General features: G+C 40.7%; 1 protein-coding gene across 6 annotated transcripts in view; it reads right to left on the bottom strand.

Annotated features, from left to right (window-relative positions):
• The window catches only part of HMGCLL1 (3-hydroxy-3-methylglutaryl-CoA lyase like 1), a 93,174-nt gene that overhangs the window by 62,773 nt on the left and 7,437 nt on the right, over positions 1–22,964 (bottom strand). The window contains exons 2-5 of one of the 6 annotated variants that reach the window (XM_077308656.1): positions 17,881–17,958; positions 14,518–14,625; positions 6,543–6,638; positions 3,280–3,428 (exon numbers count right to left, since the gene is read on the bottom strand). In XM_077308656.1, the coding sequence (XP_077164771.1) occupies positions 3,280–3,428; positions 6,543–6,638; positions 14,518–14,625; positions 17,881–17,958 (431 nt within the window). The other 5 variants (XM_077308692.1, XM_077308663.1, XM_077308685.1 and 2 more) reach the window with 5 other exon arrangements.

The following is a 22,964-nucleotide window of genomic DNA, read 5'->3' as shown; positions in this document are numbered from 1 at the left end:
CAAGTTGCTCAGCCTTTAGATGCAACAACTATGTGCTCTTTTAAGGGAAAAAGTTTCCTCCAACTATGTAGTTTAACTCAAAATATGTTTATCAAAATATGTTTGGCAATTTTATGAATTTATCTTTGGTGTACTCCTTTCTGTCTTTCTTTTTTTTATGCTAATGCTTCTTTGCAAAAAAAAAAAAATGCTGCTGTGCTTTCTAACTCCAGTGTGGCCACCTTGCCTGCCCCACAGCTCCAACATAAAGTGAAACTAGACAACTGAGATTTTGTGAGAGCAATGCCATTCTAGTGAATAAAAGCAGCATTTTAAACTTAGCCCCCCCCAACATGTAAGTGGTGCAACAAGTTCCATTTTTCCCCATAGAAATATATTGCTCAAGAACATGGAGGTTTCATTAAGCCACCAGGGCAAAATTAACTCATATACCTCATCTACCTGCCACAGCTGCTGTAAACAGAGATCCCATCATAGCTAAAAGCAACCCACTGACTCTCCTTTCATAAGACTTTAAAATGTGTTTATAACAGAGAACTACATTAGCATTAGAAACTGCAAGAGAGTTTTAAATGGTGTTTACATGGGCATCAACAAGGCAGTCTTCAAACCTTGCATGCTTTAAGTCCCTTTCTGTCCTGATGCTGGGTTTTCAAATATCAAGGGTTACATCCACTTCTAGATATCGCGAGGGAAAGGCAGGGTCACTCCGGATCAATCATGTATGTTGCAGAGGGAAAATTTAAAGCACCCAAAATCAAAATGGAAATCGAATTCAGTGTAGACAGGTGGGATTTATTGGAACTGGGACTAGGTAGAAAGCCTCGTGCAGACTACACCCTAGACTAATGGCTAGCAAGGTGTGAAAAATTGGAATTAGGAGTATAAAATATGGCCTGCAGCCTAAGGAAATTTACAAAGAAGAATTTCCTGAATGAAGGATTAAAAGTCCCCCAAACCACAGAAACAACATCCGTAGGTTTAAAAAAAGAATGCCCACTGAGCTCTCAGCAGCCCTTTTGCAGGTTGCTAAGCAATCACAACACTACTGCTGAAACTTCCAAACTCTGGTTTCTGTAAAGCAAAGTTGTGTGGGTGGGAGGTAGCACAGGTGAACTAGGATGTCAAAACAGTCTAGAAAGGATAAAATCCTCTTCCCATGGCATTTCCATTGATGGAGGAGGACTCACTGGAAGTAGGCCCAGCAATGACTATAGATGACTCACTTCTCACACCACTCAGCCCATCTTCCAGTAGCCATACTATAATTGCTGCCAGCCACTGCACAACTGTTGGCCATTGTGCAACAGGTCTTGACTTTTCCAGGAGAGGCTGGCAAGAGGAGGGAAGAAGGGAGAGCTGAACACAGGGGAGCGGATAAAAGCAAGGACTGGGGGCAGGAAGGAGAGAAGGAAGCAGGAAAAGGAAGGAGGCTATGTAGACTGCCAAGGAAGTGAAAGAAGAAATTGTGGGGCTGAAATACAGAGAAAATCAAGTGCCCCCAAGCCCTTGTAGGTTTCTCCACTTTTAAAACACTAATGCAAATGCCATTTTGTGCCTTCTGTGTGGCTTTAAAATGAAAACAGTGGTAAAGAATATGCCCCAGGAGTAAGAGGATCAAAGATAGCATACCAAGATCTGGATTAGGGGTCTGTCTGTTTACCATGAAATAAAAGGAATCTATGTGTGCTCTTGCATGTGCATGTGCATGGGCTTAGCAGATGAGAAAAATGATTTGGAAGAAAGTAAAGCTGTAGCATGAATGTGTATCCAAAATTAATTTTAGAAATGGCCCATATGACAGCAGAAGACAGGTAGAACAGATGATGAACAGGGATACCTAGAGAAGAACAACAGAATAGAACTGAGGAAAGCCTCTCATCTGTTCCAAAAATAAGATTATTCTAGATAAACAGAGAAAGAAATCCTCTAGCGTGTCCTTTATTTTGCACAGTTGCTGAACATGGGCTCTAGAGCTACAATCCAGCTCTCAAAAAGTTGCATCTATGGAAAAATTTAAGAGGAAAGCATAGACCCAACTCAGTCTTCTAATCTAGACCACATTATTAAACAATCTTTTTAAGAAAACTAAATTTAAAATCACTCTATAAAGTAGCGTAGAATAAGTATATACATAAAGATGGTTTTATTTTCCTATATGTTTATGACTGAAATTTTCTTTTTATAAACTCGCAAGTACTAGTCCATTCGGGAGGCCACTATGATCCATCCTGGATTTGCTAGAATGCTATTATGGTCAATGGTAGGCAAGAATAAAACAGAGGAAGAATCAACAGTCCCAAAGGCAGAATTCCAGGATGACGTAGGATAGTTCTGATTCAGGACATCTAGGGTGTAGTCTGCATGGGGCTTTTTACCCACTCCAAGTCCGAATAAATCCCTGCTGTCTTCACTGATTTCCATTTTGATTTTGGGCACTTAAAATTTTCCCTCTGCAACATGTATGATTGATCTGGAGTGACCCTACCTTTCCCCCATAATACCCAGAAGTGGATATAACCCTCGATATTTGAAAAATCGGCATCAGTAAGTGTGTATATCTCTGCTTTTTGTGAATTAACTTCCTGCCTTGTACCTCCAACGCTGGTGTAGCAAAGTGTCTTCCCTGATTGGCCAGGGTGTCAGTTCAAAGACTTCCTGGTTCCCGGTTGGAAGGCTTGTCTTAAAGGGACTGCCCTAACTTCTCTCAGCAGAGATGTGTTTCTTGGATTTATTCTCCCGCATCTGCTATCTCCAATCATCTCCCCCCCCACCCCCGCTTCAAGAAAAAAAAAGAGACTCCTGGTGCGCTTGACTCCCCTCCCTGGTCTAAGCTTTCCCAATCGAGTGCAAAACACTTTCGATTTCAATGGGGGTGGAGGAATAGAGAAATACCAGAGTTCAAATTGATCTGAATTCAGCAGGATCCACAACGGTAAAAACAAAGAAAGTGCAGAATCAGCCTAGGTTTCAGTTAATAAGGAGGTATACTATCATATAGACACGATCACATCTGCTGCCCTTTGAAGTGGAAGGTCCTGCCCTTTGAAATGAAGGATCCAGCTCCACTTTTCATGCAGCTGACCATGGGGGCATGCTATGTTAAAACAGATCCACTCTGGACACCTCCCACAAAGCATCAATAGATTAGCATTGGCATAGTAAAGTGAAACATAGGTATTCCTTTCATGTGTCATATGTGACATATTACATTTCTATCTGAAGACCTCTTTCATTACAAAATTAGATTGATCGTTTAGAAACTAGCTTTATAATTACCCGCGCACTGGTATGTCCATATTCCTTGCTGATTTAACAACATCTTCAAATTTATCCATGCTTTCTTCTATGGTGCAGTTAATGTTCATTTTGCTGAACGATTCAGATGCTGCACCAAAGACAGACACTTCTGTTGCCCCAGCAGCAATCTGAAATAAATAAAACATCACTGAAAAAGCATTCCCCTCCCCCATTCCTTGGCATATAATAATTTTCCAACATCATGTTTAAAACTACAATAACTTCACTCATCTATCATATGAAACATTAGCAACATTCTGGTCATCAAAATGCCATGATTTTCGAAGTATACTGCATCCAAAGAAGCAAGGTTCATGGCCTGGCTAAACTATAGAAGAACACATAGCAACTAGTAATCTATAAGAGAAGATGACTACCTGAAAGGCTGTCATATAGAGGATGGAGTAGAATTGTTTTCTGTTGTCCAAGAGGATCAGACCAGAACCAATGGGTTGAAATTAATTTAAAATAATTTTTCACTAAGCATCCAGAAGAAGTTCCTGACAGAGCAGTTCCTCAGTGGAATGGGCTTCTTTGGGAAGTGGTGGAATCTTCATTGCAAGTGTTTAAGCAGAGGCTAGACAGCCATCTGACAGAAATGCTGATTCTGTGAACTTAGGCAGATTGTGAGTTGGTAAGAAGGTTTGTGTCAATGCTTGGCTCTTGTGGCCCTTTCTTGCATGCCCAGAGAAATATCAAGCACCACTTTGGGGTTGGGAAGCAAATTTCCTCAAGGACTGGCCAGGGATTCTGATTTTCTTGGGGGAGGGGCACCATCTGGCCATGAAATTGTGGTCATTCTGGATGGGCAGGGAGTTGTGAGTTTAGAATAGAAGTTTAAAGAATAAATAAAATAAACCACATGAAAAACTTTGTAAAAGTGTGCTGAGACAACGTCATTCAATATGTGTCTACCCCTCACTCCAGTTCATTGGCTGCCAGTTGAAAGGCCAGAGATATGCAAGTCATTTACAAGACCCTGCTGAGCAAAGAATATCGGTGGGAGAGGGAGTGACAATGGATAATGAGAGTCCTGAATCTCTTATCTGGGGAGGGACTGTGGCTCAATGGAAGAGCCTCTGCTTTATATGCAGATGGTTCCAAGGTTCAATCCCTGGCATCTCCAGTTAAAAGTACCCAGCAGTAGATGATGTGAAAGACCTCTCCCCCCACCACTGCCACCTCTCCTAGGTAAGCAGATGGGCAAAGAGAAGTGAGAGCTGCCATTGCCTCCCTGCAAGTTGCCAGCCATGCTGCCACTGCCTCTCTTAGCTGGGCTGTCAGGTGTATGTGGGGAGGGAGGGGAAGTTGTTAATACCCCACTGCCTCCTCCACCCTCTCATTCCACCACCAAGGCCACTGTTGTCAGCACCTCTGTCAACCCTTTCCACTATGGAACAGGAGCCAGAAAGGCAGGTGAGGGACAAGTGATGGCACTGCTGCTGGCGACAAGCATGCTGGCTAGCAAGTGACTGGGCAGGAAGTAAAAGACTTCCGCCCTCATAAGTCTCAAGAGTACCTTGCTTGTACATTAATGTATCTTAATTTTAATACTAATACAAAAAGTGTATTATGTTATGTGAAAGCTTTGATGGGAGAGAGTATTGATGAGAAAGTATTGATGGGAAAGATGGCTATGCCTCAGTGGCAGGGCTCGTAGGGCATTTGCTTGACAAGCAGAAGGTCCCAAATTCAATTCCAGATTCTTCACCTATAGTAAGGTAGGGCATTTGGCCCTGGAGAGCCACTGCCCACAGGCCATACTGTCTGCCAGAGGAGATGGTACTAGAGTCTGACTTAGTGTATGACAACTTCATGCATTCATGTATGATACAAATTAGCTGCATATTGCTTCCACTCTACTGGTTAAATTACTGGTCTCAAGCCCTGGGTATGAGAAAAGCACTTCCCTTGCAAGGATTCCAGACCGTTCCCCAATATATACCATGTCTAACTAGGATGCTGGCTTTATAGTCCATTATGTGTAGTTGCCAGAATGTGAGCAAGGCACGTAATCAGATAGATACTCTATCTGCACTCTGGTGACCACAAGTACATAAGGGTCTACCCCAGAAGGCACAAGCCTTCTCATTAAACATGTTGCAACTCTCAACATGACTGTGTTCTTGAACCCCCTTGATTATATACCAGGTGAACTCCTGAGCAGATTGCCTCCATATCCTCTGGCAAAGTTCTTTCTGTGATTTATATGAAAAATAAAACAGGAGTCTAATGGCACTCTAGAGACTGAGAACTGCACTGGGATGAATTTGCTCATTTTATATGTTGGTCAATGCTGATAACAAACTAAATTAAATCACTGTGCTGTTTATCGATTATCATGCTGAGAAACAGATAACGTATTATTTTTGCTTTACGATGGGCCTCTTTCTCTATACATTTAATAGGATTTACTTAAGTACATTAGTGCACTTCTAACCCTGAAATTATCTGAAAGTTTATTCAAGCAAACCTTTGTCATTGAAATAAATGGGACTCCTTTTAAGTATGATGAGTTTCCCACATGGAAACAAATGAAGGTTCTGGGATAGAAGCCATGCACTTTCCATAGCCACGAAGACTTCCAGAGAGAAAAAAGTGATTGTCAGAATGAATTAAATTCTCTTTTTACTCACTAATCTGATTTCAGCCGCTTTGTAAAGCTTCCACCTTTCCTAAAGAATGAAATACAGTCCCATGCAGATTGGAAACATAAACAAACCATAACACAATATTTCTGTGCTGTTCCATATTTTCAGATAGGAGCTGACACCTTATACCACCTTGGCAAAACATGGTATGATTAGTATCACTGATCGATATTATTCACATATATAGTACCCTTTGAAAGGTACAAAATGAAAGGCCCCCGCCGTGAGAATCTTACAATCCAAAATTTGCCATAAGGGAGACAACAAAGAGAGGAGAGTGCAAGAAAGAGCAGACAGGGATAAATAGGAAGAACATGTGTTAATTTCAGCCCGTGTATTAAATTTAACACAGATTTGCAAATTTGCTTAACTTGGCCCACAAAAACCCACCAAGTTGACTGAAACTAGGCCACCTCACTTCTAACAAAAGTAACTAGCAAGCCCATCTTAAGGAAAGTTACACTTCTCTATGCCTACTGACTTCAAGGCACTTACAAGAACATAACTCAGGCACTTACAAGAACCACTATTTTCCATCTTAACAAATATGTTCTTTAATATATGGACCAATACTGCAAGCAACATACATACAGCGGAATGGAAACCTTGAAGATTAGGAGTGAGTACTGGATATCGGACTCCAGGATAACATTCTATACCTTTCATTACCTCTGTGTGATCTGCCATCTTAAAGAGAGAGAAAAGCAGGTTTAGATTCTTAATCAGACATTCGCTTGATGGTTATTCAGTAGCTACAGATATGTACACATAACTTCTATTTTATTTTAGACAGAAGAGTAAAACAGTCCTATTTTCATGTTTTGGGGTAGAAATGGTCATTACGTAAAAACTATCCCCACTGCAATTTACATTTTGTATAAAACACAGGATCTGACCCTACAGCTCTCTGTGTATCTGTTTACTAGGAAAGTGATGGCATTTTTTAAAAGTAAACTAAAAATCTGGAGATAATATCCCAGTCCTGTCCTTTCACATTTGAAAATCGTTATATTAAAACTTGGAAGAGGAAACATGATACAACTGTTTTTCTATCCTTGCTCTACTACTTAACTTTTTTTTTCACAAAAGCGGATAGATACAACAGTGCAAAGAGATCCTGTTTCACTAAAAAGCATTGGCTTAGTTCATCGTTAGAGACTTTGCAAGTCACATTTCTCCCGCCCATTTAAAAAAGCAACAACAACAGTAAGGGACATATTTCTATAACTCATGACAAGTCTAAACAGGGTTTAATTTTTTTCCCATTTACTAAAGAAGACAATTTTTAATATAAGCTGTACCCCACAACACAAGTGCCTATGGATGCAAGCACATGAACCCTTACTGGGTCGTTTCCAATTAGCATCTGCAAACATGTGAGGAACTGGAAATCATTTGGTCATATCTGTATTGTGCAGGGGTAAGAAGAGAGAGAACATGTGTTGATACACGTAGCTCACAACGGGGCATTCCAACAGAGGCACAACTAACAGCCTTGCTGTAGAAGCAGCAGAAAATGGATAGAGATGGGGAAGGCTGCCCTCTGCATAGTCCCATTCCCATGCTGCTCACTGCAGTTGCCACTCTACCCCTCCTGCCCCTCCCCCTTATCGGCTATCATAATGACAATTGTATAGCCCTCATAAGAACCTCTCGTTTCCCTCTTCACAGCGGAGATGCAACGAATGTGATATTGCAGAACTGCTGACAACCATCTTCTCAAAAGCCCCCTTAAAGGGCTGAAAGTGAGGTCGAAAAATGGACCATAGCTTGGCCACTTTCATGGAAGAGCTTTGGTCTCCACTCCCAGACTGCCCAAAGGAAGAGTTTTAACCCAGAGGCTCTGCCCATAACTATCACACCACAGAGAAAGGGAGTTTTGATTCTCAAAAGCTCCTCCTCCTTCTCCCCCACCGCCTATTCTTGTTAGTCTCTTAAGGTGCTACTGGGCTCAAATCTAGCTCTTCCACTGCTGAGCAACACAGCTGCCCCCTGAAACTCCTACTGTTTTGCCTTTAAATTGGAGCAAAGGAGGCTTTTCATTCGTTCCATCATAAATAAGAAAGCCACAGAACTCATGATTCACGATCAGAATAGAATTGATGTCATGTGGAGGGTCCAAAAATAGCAGCAGCGTCTTCCTGACCCCACTAGGCAAAATCCCTCTGTGGAGCTCAGCAGTGTGGCTGGAGATGGTGTGCCCGGTTTTTCAGAGATGTTGGCCATGTCACACTTCTCCCCCATGTTTCCACCCCCTAACCCTCCCAACCACTCCCTAACCCTCCCAGGCTCAGCCTGCCACTTGTCATATCGAATCTGTTATTCCTGCAAGGAGCCCATTACTAGAAATATGACTGCAATTTGATTTTAATTAACCCACAGTGGGGTCTATCCACAGCCCAATGGCAAAAAACCTAACTGAATATGGATTTTACTGTCTTCTTATTCCCACACGATGCACATTAAATACATCTGCATTATATAAACCACTTATTATGTTTAAAGCTTGAATGTGAACCTAAGTATTTATTATTTGTATGTATGAGGTATATTTTATATCAGAAAAAAATAATACATACCATTGTACAGTATGGTTATATGGTTATATAAAACCACCTCAAGGCAGTTTGAGGAAACCGCATATGAATACTCTATTTTTTTTTAAAAATCATTGTATCCTAATATTCAGTAAACTATCAAATTCTTTGCAATTCTACTTAATTGATTTTCCTTTCCTTCTCTTTTATAAGATGATTACACCACATTTCAGAGCTTTTTTTTACCAGTCTGTTACAGATGGCAATTTCTTCAAAGATACATTTTTGAATGCTCTGTGAAGGATAACACTGCTTGAATGCTGACAAGCAGTATTAAAAACATTATCAATAAAGCTATCACATAGCTACGTCCTACCTATTGGATCCCAGTTTTAAAAACTTTAATTCCTATATTAAACAACAAACATAATTCAAACCCCCTAGACCAAAAAAAACCTATGAAACCAAATATCCACCATAACGATAAAACAGTGACAAAAACCTATGGGTTTAACAGTGATGTAAGAACTGAAAATACAGTTAAAAGGCTAAACTGGAAGCACAGTTCAAGTTCTATGAAACTCAATCACTGCAAATCATGTTTACATAATGTATTTGTCCCCTTGATATTTTCTTTGTAAGCAGAGCCTTACTTTATCATGTACTTTTAACATTTATGCAATTAACTTTCAAAGATACTTAAGCAATAAGCATTTCAATGGCAGCCATTTATCATTTTTGGCGATTTCGATTATAGGTGTGGGATCCTGTTTTATATGGCACCTTTGCTACTGCAGAACTTTTTTGACTTCTCCTGGTTGTTTTCAGTCAGAAACTCTCTGCCAAACAAAATGTTAGAAGGGAAATGGTAAAGCAGCTTTAAAATACGAAAGGGGGAGAGAGGGGGAAAAAGAAAGAAAGAAATGAATCCATGCTGGAAACATAACCAGCAGCTCTATTCCCATGACCTAAGAAAATAAAGAAAGGAGTACTAAGAAGGCATAAGCAAGACGGCACTGCACTCCATCTCCAAGTGACATGGCCTTAGCATATAAACAGAGCTTAATCTAAACATCAACTAAGCTATTAAAACAAAACATCCAGACTTGAAATGAGAATAAAAAGGAATTGTTCCTCTCTTTCCCCTCTTCCATATCTGACAAGGCTAAGCCAAATTTGCTACCCAAAAGGGCTCACAGGAAAAGGAAGGAATTAAAAACACATTTTAAAAAAATCAGGGAGGGGTAAAGGAAAATGGTGGTATATGCTTGCTTTATATATTACTAAACGAAACAATTTGGTCCTTCAGTACTAACCATCAAGCCTCAATGTTACATTGTCCAGTGAGCTAGGATAAGTCTGAGGAGAGACATAAGAAATTACATAGGCTTTATCTTATTTCCCTACTCTCTAGATAGGCTCTCTTGATGGAGAGTAAGTGGTGCAGTATTTCTTCCCTGCATTCGGTTCACTTTGTTAGTCACACCATGAATGTATGTATGTATTACATTTCTGCCCCACCTTTTTTCCATTAGAGAATTGAAGGTGGCATACACAGAAATTCCCAAGAAGTCTCTCATTAAGAGCCACATAGTTTCATTAAGGCTGCTCCACCTTTGGACCATATCTTGGGCCCCAGGCTTGTCCCAGGGTCAATGCACAGGACTGCTGGTTGCACACCAGCACATGCCAACATCTCTCACATGCCAACTCACTACCCATGATCAGGTGGTCAGCTGTACTACTATATGCAGTACAGCTATATATACACAATGTACTATATGCAGGGTAGAGTTGCCAACATCCAGGTGGTGGCTGGAAATCGCCACCTGGAGAAAATAGCCTCTGTAGAAAGTGGATTTTATGGAATTATACCCCCATTTAAGTGTCACCCTCCCCTAGTTCCATCCTCAATATCTCCAAGTTTTTCCCAAACCAGAGCTGGTAACCCTAATGCAGGTTTAATTATCTATGACCCATTATGAACAGCGGCAGCTACCCCGTGCTGCTACCGTGCCGTTGCAGCGGGGCCAAAAGCCCCGCCACCCCCCGTGTATGCATGGGGGTGGAGCTCCGCCAACTGTGCCGGCACAACAGCCCCGCGCACGCAATGCGGAGCCGAAAGCGCTGTGAGCACAGGGGGAGAATTGGGGGCAGGGGGCCCCCACTGCAGGATGGTGGGGAGCAGCATGCTGCTCTCCAACCATGGCGGGGGTGAGGGGTTGGCCATGTTGGCTCCACAGAGCTGCAGAGCTGGCAGAGGTGAGAGGCATCCCTGCAGGGACTCCTTAGGTCAGGGGATGGGACTCCGTCAGGCTGGCCCTTGTCTGTGCCCTTGGGAGTCCCAGGACTCTGGAAGAACCCGCATTCTGTTAGCGCGGGTCCTCTAAGGGCCTGGGCCAGGACATGCCTGTGCTGGTGGTGGCAGCAGCGCACATAATCGGGGATTTTTCCCGCCGCCCTGCCGCCGCCAGTGCAGGCGTTCGGGACCGTGCATAATGGGTCTATGTATGTCACTACAGACTCTATTGTAGGGGACAGGCAAAAAGTTAATTCTCAGCTCAAGAGCAAATGCATGCTAACTAGCTCTCCATGATGTCAGCTGGCACTGGATTTGAATGGTGTTTTCTAACAGCGGTCCTGAACGTCCACTGAATACAGGGGACTGGCCCTAGCAGCTGTCTTCAGGGAGAGCAACATCCAGTGGTAACACTGCAGAATGCTTTTCTATGAGAAAGAAAAAATTAAACAGTTGCTTCTGGTCCTATTTCAAGTTTTTTGAACTTTATAGATTGGCTTGGCATCATTTAAGATTTCAAAACCAAGGTACTAATTAGAGTTAGTACCTTTTCATTAATGTGAACCTTTTTTCTTTCCGTGTTATGGTAGTCAGGCATTCATACTTTAAAGGGACGCACATAAATATTCACGTTTATTAATACAATCTGTATAATGAATACTGAAATTCATTCCTAAGTACAACTCCCTTTTTAAAAGTAGAAAGTGCTTTCAACTGTTTATATAAGGAAAGTAAGAATACCAACAAAATATTTTAAATAGGGCTGCCAAGTGATGAATAACCTACATTCTTCTGATTTGTCAGTGAGTTAATAGGTTATATAGTTGCATGACTCGCTTATGAAGAATTCTGAAGGAAGGTTAAAAAAAGACTTTTAGCTATCGAATAGTGCTTACCATTTATTTTCAAAAGGCTATCACATTATTATTATTTAAAGGAGAAGAAGAGCTGGGAGATTTTGTATGATGGGTTTTACTAGTTGAAGGAGCCTATCCTTCCTCTCTCCACAATGGGCACCCTATCAGGTAGGTGAGGCTGAGAGAGCTCTGACAGAACTGAAACTGGCCCAAGGTCACCCAGCTGGCTGCATGTCGAGGAGTGGGGAATCAAACCTGGTTCTCCAGATTAGAGGCCACCGCTCATAACCACTATACCAAGCTGGCTTTATATCCCACTTTTCATGCGTTTTAATGAATTTGGACATGTAGAATATTTCTAATGACAAATACATAAATCTGATGACAAACACAAATACATAAATTACTGCAAGTTATCAGTGTAGCATCTAGATGTAGCTAGTTTATGGTGACTCCCCGGACGGCACAGCCAAGGACGGGCCAAGTAGCCAATGGGGAGCTTCGCGGCTCCTGATTGGGCCCTCTGAGTTTTTATCATGGACACAGCCCGCCCCTTTCTCCTCCCAGTTTGCCCTTACTGTTTTATTTATACCGCTCCACTGGAGCAGTGTAAAGATAACTCTGTTGAACACATTCAGTTTTGTTCTGGAAGGCAAGCTATTGGAAGGTTTAATGCAAGTCAGAGGAAGGAAATCCTGTTTTTCTTCATCAGCTTTGGCACAAGAGCTAGAGTATCTGTGCAGGTCTTCTTTGAAACCCTTCTAGTAAAGTTTTAGGGGATCAATTGTGCCAGTTAATGAATCGAAAAATATTTATAATTAAGCTATGCCCTTTCTACCCAAAATTCCAAATCCATCTTAGAACTTTGGCCACAAGAACATAAGAATATCCATGCAACATTAGAAAAATATATTTTTCTCTCGAAACCAACCACATGCTTCTGGGAAGCTCATATATTTTTAAATATAAAAATATAAAAATATATTAAAAGTATGAAGGCAAACTTTCCGGTGTGGTTGACATTATCATTGATCAGTACCTTGTACCTCAAAATTTATTTAAGAGCTTAATTTATACCCTTCCTTTCTCCGCAGGGGACTAAGCATCTGTAAAAACAACAACAGTATTTTAGGAGTTCAGATATATTGGACCCCCACATATTGATATTTCCAGATATTCCCATGCCAGTATTGGGATTCAGAAAATATTCAGGAAGGCACAATTTTCTCAGCTCTGAGGCATTTAAATGGATGGAGATCCCTTTAAATGTCTCAGTCCAAGTATACACACCCTGCAGAGCCTTCTAAACAGCTGACCCTACAGAGAGAACTCTTTCAGTCGAATGGGCTTGGGATCTGCAGAAGGGCTTTTATTCAGGTCAGCTATACCAGTAGCCAAAACAGATTAGGGAATCTGTCAGACTGCCACTCCCTTCCCAGCTTGTCTTCCCTTCCCCACCCATCTATGCCAGGCTCTGCTTTGCAAAGCATCAATGGGAGTGGGTGAGGGACAGCCCCACACAAAGACTTGATTCTGGTTGGGGTGGCTCAACCAGCTCTTCCGGCCAGGATGCACCACGTAGCTGCTCCCTGTGACACCTACTCCTCTCTAAACCTTTCAGCTTCTGTTTGTACCCAGAGTTGAACTTTGTTGGTCTTGGGGATGCCACTAGACTTAATCTTTGTTCTCACATCTGCTCATTAACTCTTGTATTTGTATGCTGATTTACTACCATTCACAGATCTTGACAACTGCCTTTATTCAATCCCAGCTATAATTACCCAGCTACTCAAACATCTTGAGTCTAGCTAGCCATTCCTGGCAATTAGACCCCCACCAGTACCCTCTCTGTACCAATATGTACTTGTTGAGGAAATTCTGCTTTACAGTATCTGAAGAAGTGTGCATACGCACAACAGCTCATACCTTGAATAAAACTTAGATGGTCTTAAAGATGACACTAAGCTCTGACATGGAGTACCACTGGACACTAATTTGAAGTTTTCGTTGAGCTGTCCACCATAAACTCAACATCCCTTGCATGATTAGTCATCTCCAATTACAGTATATACACAATTACAATCTACCCCCCCATAGGCATAACTTTAACTTAAATAAAAAATCTGACAGGATCCTTTCTCCCTTTATCATTAATGCACTAGAAGGACCCAGGTCTATCACTTTCAAAGCGCCTTCATTTCTTGGCATCCTTCTGATAAACACCAACCACTTATGTTACAGATTAATATCATGAGGCAGAACAGAAAACTAACAAAGATTCTCTCTGTGGCAGGATAAACACTACTAATATTGTGTATCTTCACCAAGCAGCATCAGGAACATTTCTGTTTCACACAATTAAGATTATAGCTTTGCAAAGAATTACCAAGTTTCAGTCAGTCCAGGAAATGATCTGAAATAAATATTGAAATATTGAGGCTTGCTTTGTGAGAAGCACCACTGCATACAGTTACAGCTTTACTCAAGCCAGATGGATCTCATACCCACAGAAGTATTTCCATGTAGTGAACAAGTAGTATAAGATTTGAGTCCAGTTCACTGGGCCAACTGACTCAAAGTTTTGCTTTGCTTCTTAAAAAAAAATTATATTATTCTGAATGAAAACAGAAATAGCAAACTTTCCTATAAGATTTACAACCCAAGTTGGATAAGTATTAAACGGATGGGGAAACAGAGAAGAGGAGATAGGGAACTGGCAATGGATGTGGGGAGCTGGTAGGCCCAGTCTCGTAATACTTGTAAAAAGAGGAAACAAGGAAAGGTAGGGAAGTGGTGGTCAGGAAAGGCATTGGTTTCATATAGGAATATTGCAGCCTTCAGTGTAATTGTGAAACTTTTAAATATTTACCTACTTGAGGTACCCATTTGGAAGAAACAAAGCTCGTCACTTCTATGACAGGCAAACCACTTTTAGAAAGTCGGTCGATTAACTCTATTTTGACATCTGTAGGGACTACAGCCTGTGAACAGGGGAAAAATCTTTTCTGTATGCCATGTGGTAAGAACATTTGGGACAAAAAGAAAGATATTTATAACATTGTAAAACAAAAAAAAATCACCAGTGATATTTTAAATTATTATAAAACTCATAACCAGATGCTGTTTTCTTAGGCATAAGAAAACGGACACATGCAGGGAAATGTCCCAAGAACCAGTTGTGACTCTCACAGACAACTGTTGGATCTTCTCAGAAATCTGCAAAAGCTTATATTGGGCTGAATCCTATGACTCCTTTATGCTAAGCAAAGAAACTTTCCTTTGACAGAACACACCATCTCAGTCATAAAATCCAACCCAACATTAATAGACTGCTTTCCAACTAAAAACAATTTTTAAAACACAACATTTGAAAATTCCTACAAATCATGTTTCAAAAATTAACTGAACCTAAGTAAAATTTTATAAAAATGTAAAGCTGTATAAATCACAATGAGAATTACTATTAATCCCTAAGACCGTTTATGCACTGGGAACTTCACTGCCCCAGCTCCCGTGCAGGAGCAAAAATAGGGGGTGGATGAGCTGCACCAGGCCAAATGCTCCCCCATGTGGGCACAGGAAGAGGTGGGGCAACCTGCCACGACTAAAACTCCAGCCTGCAGGCCAGCGTGAAACCTCCAGTGCATAAACAGTCTAAGTGACCAACAAAGCAACATGGCTAATATCCATTAACACAGTTCTGTGTTTCAAGTTCCCCCCCATCTTCTTGAAATATTGTCTTGGTGGGTGAAGTCCATTAACGAGCACAGGAGTAAAGTTGGTGCCTCCAATGAGAGGGATTCAGCAGAAATTGCTCCATCCTCTTAAGAAAACATAACTACCCCGAAGCCTTTGGAATGCTTGGTTAAATGCAGGCCAGTTTCCACCTCACCCCCATCTATTTAAAGAGATGAGAAAAGAATAAATACATACTTCTTGGGGGAGGGTATTCCACAACTCTGCAGTCACCAAAAAGCCTTGCTCAGCTTTTCCAATCGTGTGGAAGGAACCTAAAATCCATATCACTAACAGATTGTAAGGGATTGTGTGGTTTATACAGGAGTAGACATACTCTGAGATACATGTTATAAAAAACTATGCAAACGATGATCAGAAATTACATCGCAGATAATCATGACCAATGGACATGAACTACTTTTATGATTAATATGCTTTGAAGAAGAGTTGTTTTTATATACTGCTTTTATATACTGTGCCAAAGCACATTGAAAGTGCATTATCCTATGTGTGTGCAGAATGGGCCCAGGAGTCTCAAAATAGCTTATAAACCCCTTTCCTCTCCCCACAACCGTTATCCTGTGAGGTGAGTGAGGCTGAGAGAGCCCTGATATTGCTGCTCGGTCAGAATAGCTCTATCAGTAGTGTGGCGAGCCTAAGGTCACCTAGCTGGCTTCATGTGTGGGAGTGGGGAATAAAATCCAGCTCACCAGATTAGAAGCTACCACTCTTAACTACTACAACAAGCTGGCTTTGTACAGCACAATCCACATGGATTGTAATCTAGAGACTGACAAAGCAAAGGATTTGCCCTAAGAGTGGAAAGAATGATGTAAGAGGGGGACAGAAGGGAAATCAAAAATAATTAATCACCAGAGAGAAGTAGCAAATCAGAGACTAAAAATGAGGAAGAAATATTAAAGTTAAGAGTGATTTCTTCCTGAAGGTATCTGACAAGACTGGGGGGGGGGGGGCTTTCTCAACCAGTTTCATACAAACATAGGGTTTCACAAAGGTCCATCTTCTTCTGTGTGAATGTTTTCAAAGCTGAAATATTCCTCAAAGGCTCTGTAGTTTAAGTCTGAAATGCAGTCACTGGTCACGAGTGCTTTCTCACTAGTGGGAAAAATTATCAGGCTCCCTCCCCTGTCAATGTTGTTTGGTTTCTTTGTTTCGGGTCTTCAGACCACAGGTAAAGACCAGATGTCTGCCTGTTTTATTTTAGACTTGGTTTTCTGTGACTTTGTTCTTTATTTTGGTTTGGCATTTTTTAAAAAAAATGCATTTGTTATTTTTAATTCAATGTGGTGGTGTATGCCTTAAACTGCCCTGAAGGTTGGTGAAAGTGGCAACATATAACTATTTGAAAACATAACTAAATAAAATGTGAGCCATCACCATGAAGAAGTTGTGCTCACATGGTTCTATGTGGTTGTGAAGATAGTCCAAATTTCACATACTCCAAGAACATTTTTTTCTTAGAATCGAAACAAATCTATCAACATGTCTTTGAATCCCTTTTACATTCTAGTGGGTATGCAGGAGAAGAGTAAAATTTGAGTCCAGTAGGACCTAAATGGCCAACAAAAATTCCAGGGCATATGTCTTTGAGAATCAAAGTTCCTGACATCAGGATGTGACAAAGGAAGCTTGGACTCTTGAAAACTTACGCCCAGGTGCCTCTGGACTCAGTTGCCCCTTTAACTTACACAGTCAACAACTATGTAGGTTGGATTGCCATAGAACAAAAACTATTTCCATTATTTTATTGATGAAACATTACTGTTGTAACAGTCATGTATTTTTCCAGGATTCACAGTCCTTGGTGTTACAGCAGCTGCAGCAGCAGCAGAGTTATTTCTTATATACCGCTTTTCTCTAACCGAAGAAATCTCAAAGCGGTTTACATTCGCCTTCCCTTTCCTCTCCCCACAACAAACACCCTGTGAGGTGGGTGAAGCTGAGAGAGCCCTGCTTAGTCAGAACAGCTTCATCAGTGATGTGGCGAGCCCAACGTAATCTAGCTGGCTGCATGTGGGGGAGTGCGGAATCAAACTCGGCTCGCCAGATTAGAAATCCGCAGATTAGCAGTCCTAACTACTACAACAAGTTGGCTCTCCAAACTGGCTCACCAAGCAGTGTGTATCTAAGGGACTTTATATTTTCCCATGGACTGCAGTCTCCACAGACATTGTAGCATTCTCTTTTTATTCCATGAGTTCTGTTTCCTGATGTCTGTAATATTTGACAGATGACCACTGGAGCAAAATAGCTGGACTGAAGATGGGACAAATTCCAAATGAGATGGAACTGGTGGAATCTGCTCAATGCTTGCCATCATCTTCTAGCATGATACATTTGTATTTAAAAGAGAAAGATATATGAATATAAATATATGAATATAAAATTATCTTAAAAGGAGTGACAAACACTGCTATTCAGGCATAGTTATTTAAATGGTCTACCCCAGATAACTTACAACATGATTATTAAATTACCTTTTCATTCTGCAATCCATCTCTGGGACCAACTTCTACGACCTTAACAAATTCAGGAAATCCACTTGTGAGCAATTCCTGAAATAGGACAGGGGACAAAAAATTGGAAATATATTAAAATTAGGATTAAAACTGTGTTAAAACGTCCTCCAGAGTGGGGGCAACAGAGCAGCATAGGCCTACTCCAGTCCTATTTCTCGAAGAATGGCGGAGAGCCCGTCCATGAAATCAGGAACAAGAAAAAACTGACCAAACAGCATCAAAAATCAAATATTTCTTAATAAACGATATGTCCAATTATTATCCAATATCTCATTTTATTCAAATCGCTAGGGTCAAACCAAAATGGGATTCGGATTTATTACCCAGATCCTGTTTTGGGCTTGATCCTAGAAGTTTGAATAAAATGAGATACTGGATAACAAATGGACATATCATTTATTAAAAAATATTTGATTTTTGATGCCATTAGGCCTTTTTTTCTTGTACTGGTCCTGTTTCTGACATGGGGGGGGTGTGACGGTGACAGAGTGGCATAGGCCTGCCCCAGCCTTGTTTCTGGCTTGGGGAGGGGGAGGGGCAACAGAGCAACATAGACCTGCTCCGGCCCAATTTCTGCAGACTCCCACTGCACACTCCCTTTGGTGAAGAAGATCAAACTGGTAGCTAGCCCAAAGAGATGTTCACAAATCATCTGAAAATATTTCTGTGCTGTCACTTCCTGAGCTGTGGGAGTGGCCTGGTGATGTCACATCCAGTGGAAGTATCTGGGTGATGTCAGTTCTGGTGAGACGTGAATTTGCGGCTGTGGTAAGAAGGTGTGGCTTGCTTATATCACTTCCAGGGTTTCTCAGAAGTAAAAAAGATTGCAAAAGCCTGTATTATACTGTCCTCCAAACTTTACACTAAGGAGCACAGCTCTTTACCCACCCGGTTTTATCCTCACAAAAACCCTATGAGGTGCATCAGGCTGAGAGACAATGTCACACACAAGGTGACATAGTGAGGGCCTAACCACATGTTTTCCTTGTATCTTCCTTGAGTCCTGGCAATCAGACATTTGCTGCAGTTTACATGTTCAGAATTCAGTTTCCAGATGCATGTAACTCAATAGTATGCAGGCAAAGAAGGCTCATCCCTTCACACTGAATTAGTTCCCTGATATGAAACTAGCCTCGTAGATGCTATTTGTCCTTTTGGCAATTTACCAGTGGGCTGCATGTTTCACCAAAAGGGCAAATAATACCCACTAGGAGTTTCCCAGAGACTCCCCAGACTTTTCCCTAGGGCACAGAACCTGGATGCCTACTTCTGCCATAAATTGCCTTTCTTTCCCCCTGCCAGTCATCCTTGGGCATCACAGGAAGGTATGACCAGCTGACACCATAACTTCCAGTGTCAGGGACTCCTTTATGCTCAAAAGGTTGGAAAAGGCTGGACTACAGTCTTCCTGATCCGTCAGCCATTCTAAGCTATTCACCACACTGTGTTCATCACAATGGCATCAAATTAAGTAGTAACAGATTAGTTCCTTTTCTTCCCCACAGAGTAGATATATTTCTCTCCACAGAATTAGATGTAAAGAGCACAAATTCCAAAGCATATGGCAAAAGTTGAAGGCAGGTATGAGCTCCAGCTCCCCTGTCTTTAGAAATTATGCTTCATTTGGAATTCTAGAGCTAGATTAAAGCTTCCCATCAAATAAAATTCACACAGCCAAGAAACAGATTTAGTTGTAGCTACTCTTTAAAAAAAAAACGTTCTAGAATCATGTACTGAATACCTGTGATCTGGAGCCAGCAAGGGAGTGTAATGAAACATGATCCCTTTAGGGGCATTGTCTGATTCTTTGTTACCAGTGGAAGACAAGTGTGGAGGGTTGGAAGTGGAAGTGGAAGACAAGTGTGGAGGGTTGTGATAATTAATATTTTGGCAGGCTACTTTGGGAGCTGGAATTCAGGACGTTGGCCCATTTGCCCTGCAACCTATTAGTAAAATGGTTCACTAGTATAATTATTTATTTATTTAGTTTCTTAGATTTTTATACCGCCCTCCCATACGGCCCAGGGTGGTTTACACGGGAACATTGTGGGATACATAGAACGTTATACATTAACAGTAACAACAATATATCAACAATTGCAACAATAAATATAAGTTTAACAGGTTACCATGATTAACTCATTGAACAATTTCAATAGAACAACTTTAACAAAGTAAATTTGTTTAACAAAGTAAACTTTAACAAAGTAAACTTTAACAAAGTAAACTTTAACAAATAAATTAATTGACAAACACATTAATTTAACAATTAGTTGTTCACCAGGACCTTAGATTACCAAAAACCTGACTTCTATATATCTGGGTCTTGGGAGTTATGTGTATTTGCAAGTGATGCTAAAATGTTTTCCCCAGGATTCCTACATCTTCATTTTGGCTGGGAAGTCCCTTTTATTTTTTTTTTCTTCTTGCCCCACCCAGTTATTTAAATGTACATGAATATATGCTGAGCCAGTCTAGGGATCTAAGGGACCAACAAAAATCCTTCTTTTGCCTTTGTTTGAAAATAGCATGCAAGATACTGTTGGTAATTCCAAACAAATGAATGGTTTTATTGACTTATGAGGGGAAATGGACAGATAGGTATCAGATTGAGGGTTTAGGAATTGCAGAGGCAACAAGCATGAGGCAACTTTGTATAAATATAGATGATGGATGATCTGTCACAAAAACATCGTTGTTAAGCTATACAGACAGGTCTTCAACCATGAGAAGAGAGATTTTTTGGCAGTCTCTGCTTAAATTAACAAGCTTAAATTCATTTGTCTCAAAGAAATTTAAGTTGGTAAAGGCAGGAACTTTCATACAAGTTCCAGTATCCCCCTTTAATATGAACTATTTCCCCTAGACTGGACAGGGATCATTCCCTTTTACTAGGAACTATTTCTCTCAGGCTTGAATGGGGATCCTTCTTGATCCTCTTACTCTCTTAATGTTTCTTCCTCGTCAATTGTCATTTCTTAACTGCCACTCTTAACTGAGACTCTCAAATGTAGAGTTCTGCTTGAATCCCCTACTACTCAAGGTTCTCAAGCCAGGTTAAATCTTTACTGTCCATCACAAATGCCAAAGTGAAAAAAAGGGGGGGGGGAGGAAGTAGATTATTAGTAAAGATTTTATAATTTGATTAGCCAAACTGATAGTATAATTTGGCATGAGCCTACAATCTGAAATATTCAAAGCAAAGAAGCTAAATTTAAAAACACCAACTGTCATACCCTAGGTAGAGGAAAATGAACTATCAGAGGGTAATGCAAAGTTCCTCTTCAGAACCTGAAATGTTCCAAAGGAAACAGCTCAAGGAGCTTAATTGTCCACCAACCCTAAAATAATGACCTTCATTTCACCAAGTTTTCATGGATCAATGAAACTGGCAATGAAGTGGGAAGATTTGTGCATTGAAAAGCTGAGACTTGCAGAGATTCCAGAGCAAGAGTCAGGAACTCATTTCTCTAGGAAAACACACCAACTGGAAACCTCGGAATGTTCACCATTAAATGCAAAACCATCTTTCATGCAAAGTGCATTTCTTTTAACATCACACTTAGGAGAGGAAGACATTCTGAAGCCAAATGAACAACACAGCACAAGTAGGTTTGCTTTTCTCTCACATTTATTGCCATGGGTGTCACCTGCCACAAACAGCCTACACATATTAAATTAAGTCCCATGTAGTAACATCCTTCAATGATTGCTAAAGTACAGTAAAAATATTTTAGTACATTTACTGTGTATTTATGTGAGCACTGTAAAAAGAAATGGGAAACAGCTGTATAACATCTCTGATCACATGCAACATCTGGCACTCTAAACCCTTCTTGGACCAAGCTGGGCCCACACTTGCCGAGAACATAAACCTATTTAAAATGTATAGGCAAAACTTGCACATCTGCTGCATAACACAGCCAACCTTCCTTCCTTTAAAAATCACCAGTTTTATTATAAATTGAAAATCTCCTCACAAAGCATATGTAATTGAGGTTTGCCTTGACAGTTAGATAATTGCTCTTACAAGGTAAATGACACATTCATGATAAGACTACATCTGTGACAGAAACAAAAGGGTCTAAAATGTGCTGAACAAATCATACCTTAAACAGAATACATTCAGAACACACACAAAACATTTATCTTCATAACTGTACCCTATGTCAGGGGTAGTCAACCTGTGGTCCTCCAGATGTCCATGGACTACAATTCCCATGAGCCCCTGCCAGCACATGCAGGACCACAGGTTGACTACCCCTGCCCTATGTAAGCCAAACCTTGTCAAGTGGACTGATCACAAACTCTATTGCTGCAGACCGCTGGAATTCTGTATGTTTCAGAAGTAGAAAAGTGACATTGGTGATCTTTTATATATCACCTTATTATGATCTATCAGTTATACACACACAGCTAGATAGTGGTCTGATTATAGTGCAGTAGTCCATCTGTAGCAAATTAAGACTGTCTTTGGATCAAGATCACATCTGTTCTCAAATGCATGGATAAGAATCTTGGCTTTACAAAAAGGACAGGATTTCGTTTTCAATTTTGTTGAGAATGGGTCTTCCCCCAGCAGTACTCTGCCATTGTCTTGTTAATCCTTTCTTCATAAATTCTTCCATACATACCATTTTAAACATGCTGCATATGTATATCTGGTAAATTTTAAAATGGCCATCATATATATAAAAAGGAACCAATGAAATTACACGGGGCCAGGTACAGATCCCATATACTGCAGTCCACAACTGAAACTAGCTCTCTGGTTGCACAATCCTTAGGAGTCACACCCTTTGGTGTCCATTGATATCTAGAAGGATGCTTAGTACTGCACCATGGATTTGACTGAAGTACCATATATAGATATAATAAATGCAACACTAATTGTGCACAGAAGGGATGGATTATTGTGCTGCCCTTGTCTCTTGTCCCAGATAGAGATAGTACTGAATTTCATAAGTATCTTGTTTAGTATAAAAATCTGGCTGGCTCCTAGTGTTCAGCTGCATGAATCAGCTGACAAGCCTCCAAGTTCT

The sequence above is a fragment of the Paroedura picta genome, chromosome 1 (assembly GCF_049243985.1).
Source record: "Paroedura picta isolate Pp20150507F chromosome 1, Ppicta_v3.0, whole genome shotgun sequence".
NCBI lineage: Eukaryota > Metazoa > Chordata > Lepidosauria > Squamata > Gekkonidae > Paroedura > Paroedura picta.
This window is presented reverse-complemented; position numbering and strand designations above follow the sequence as displayed.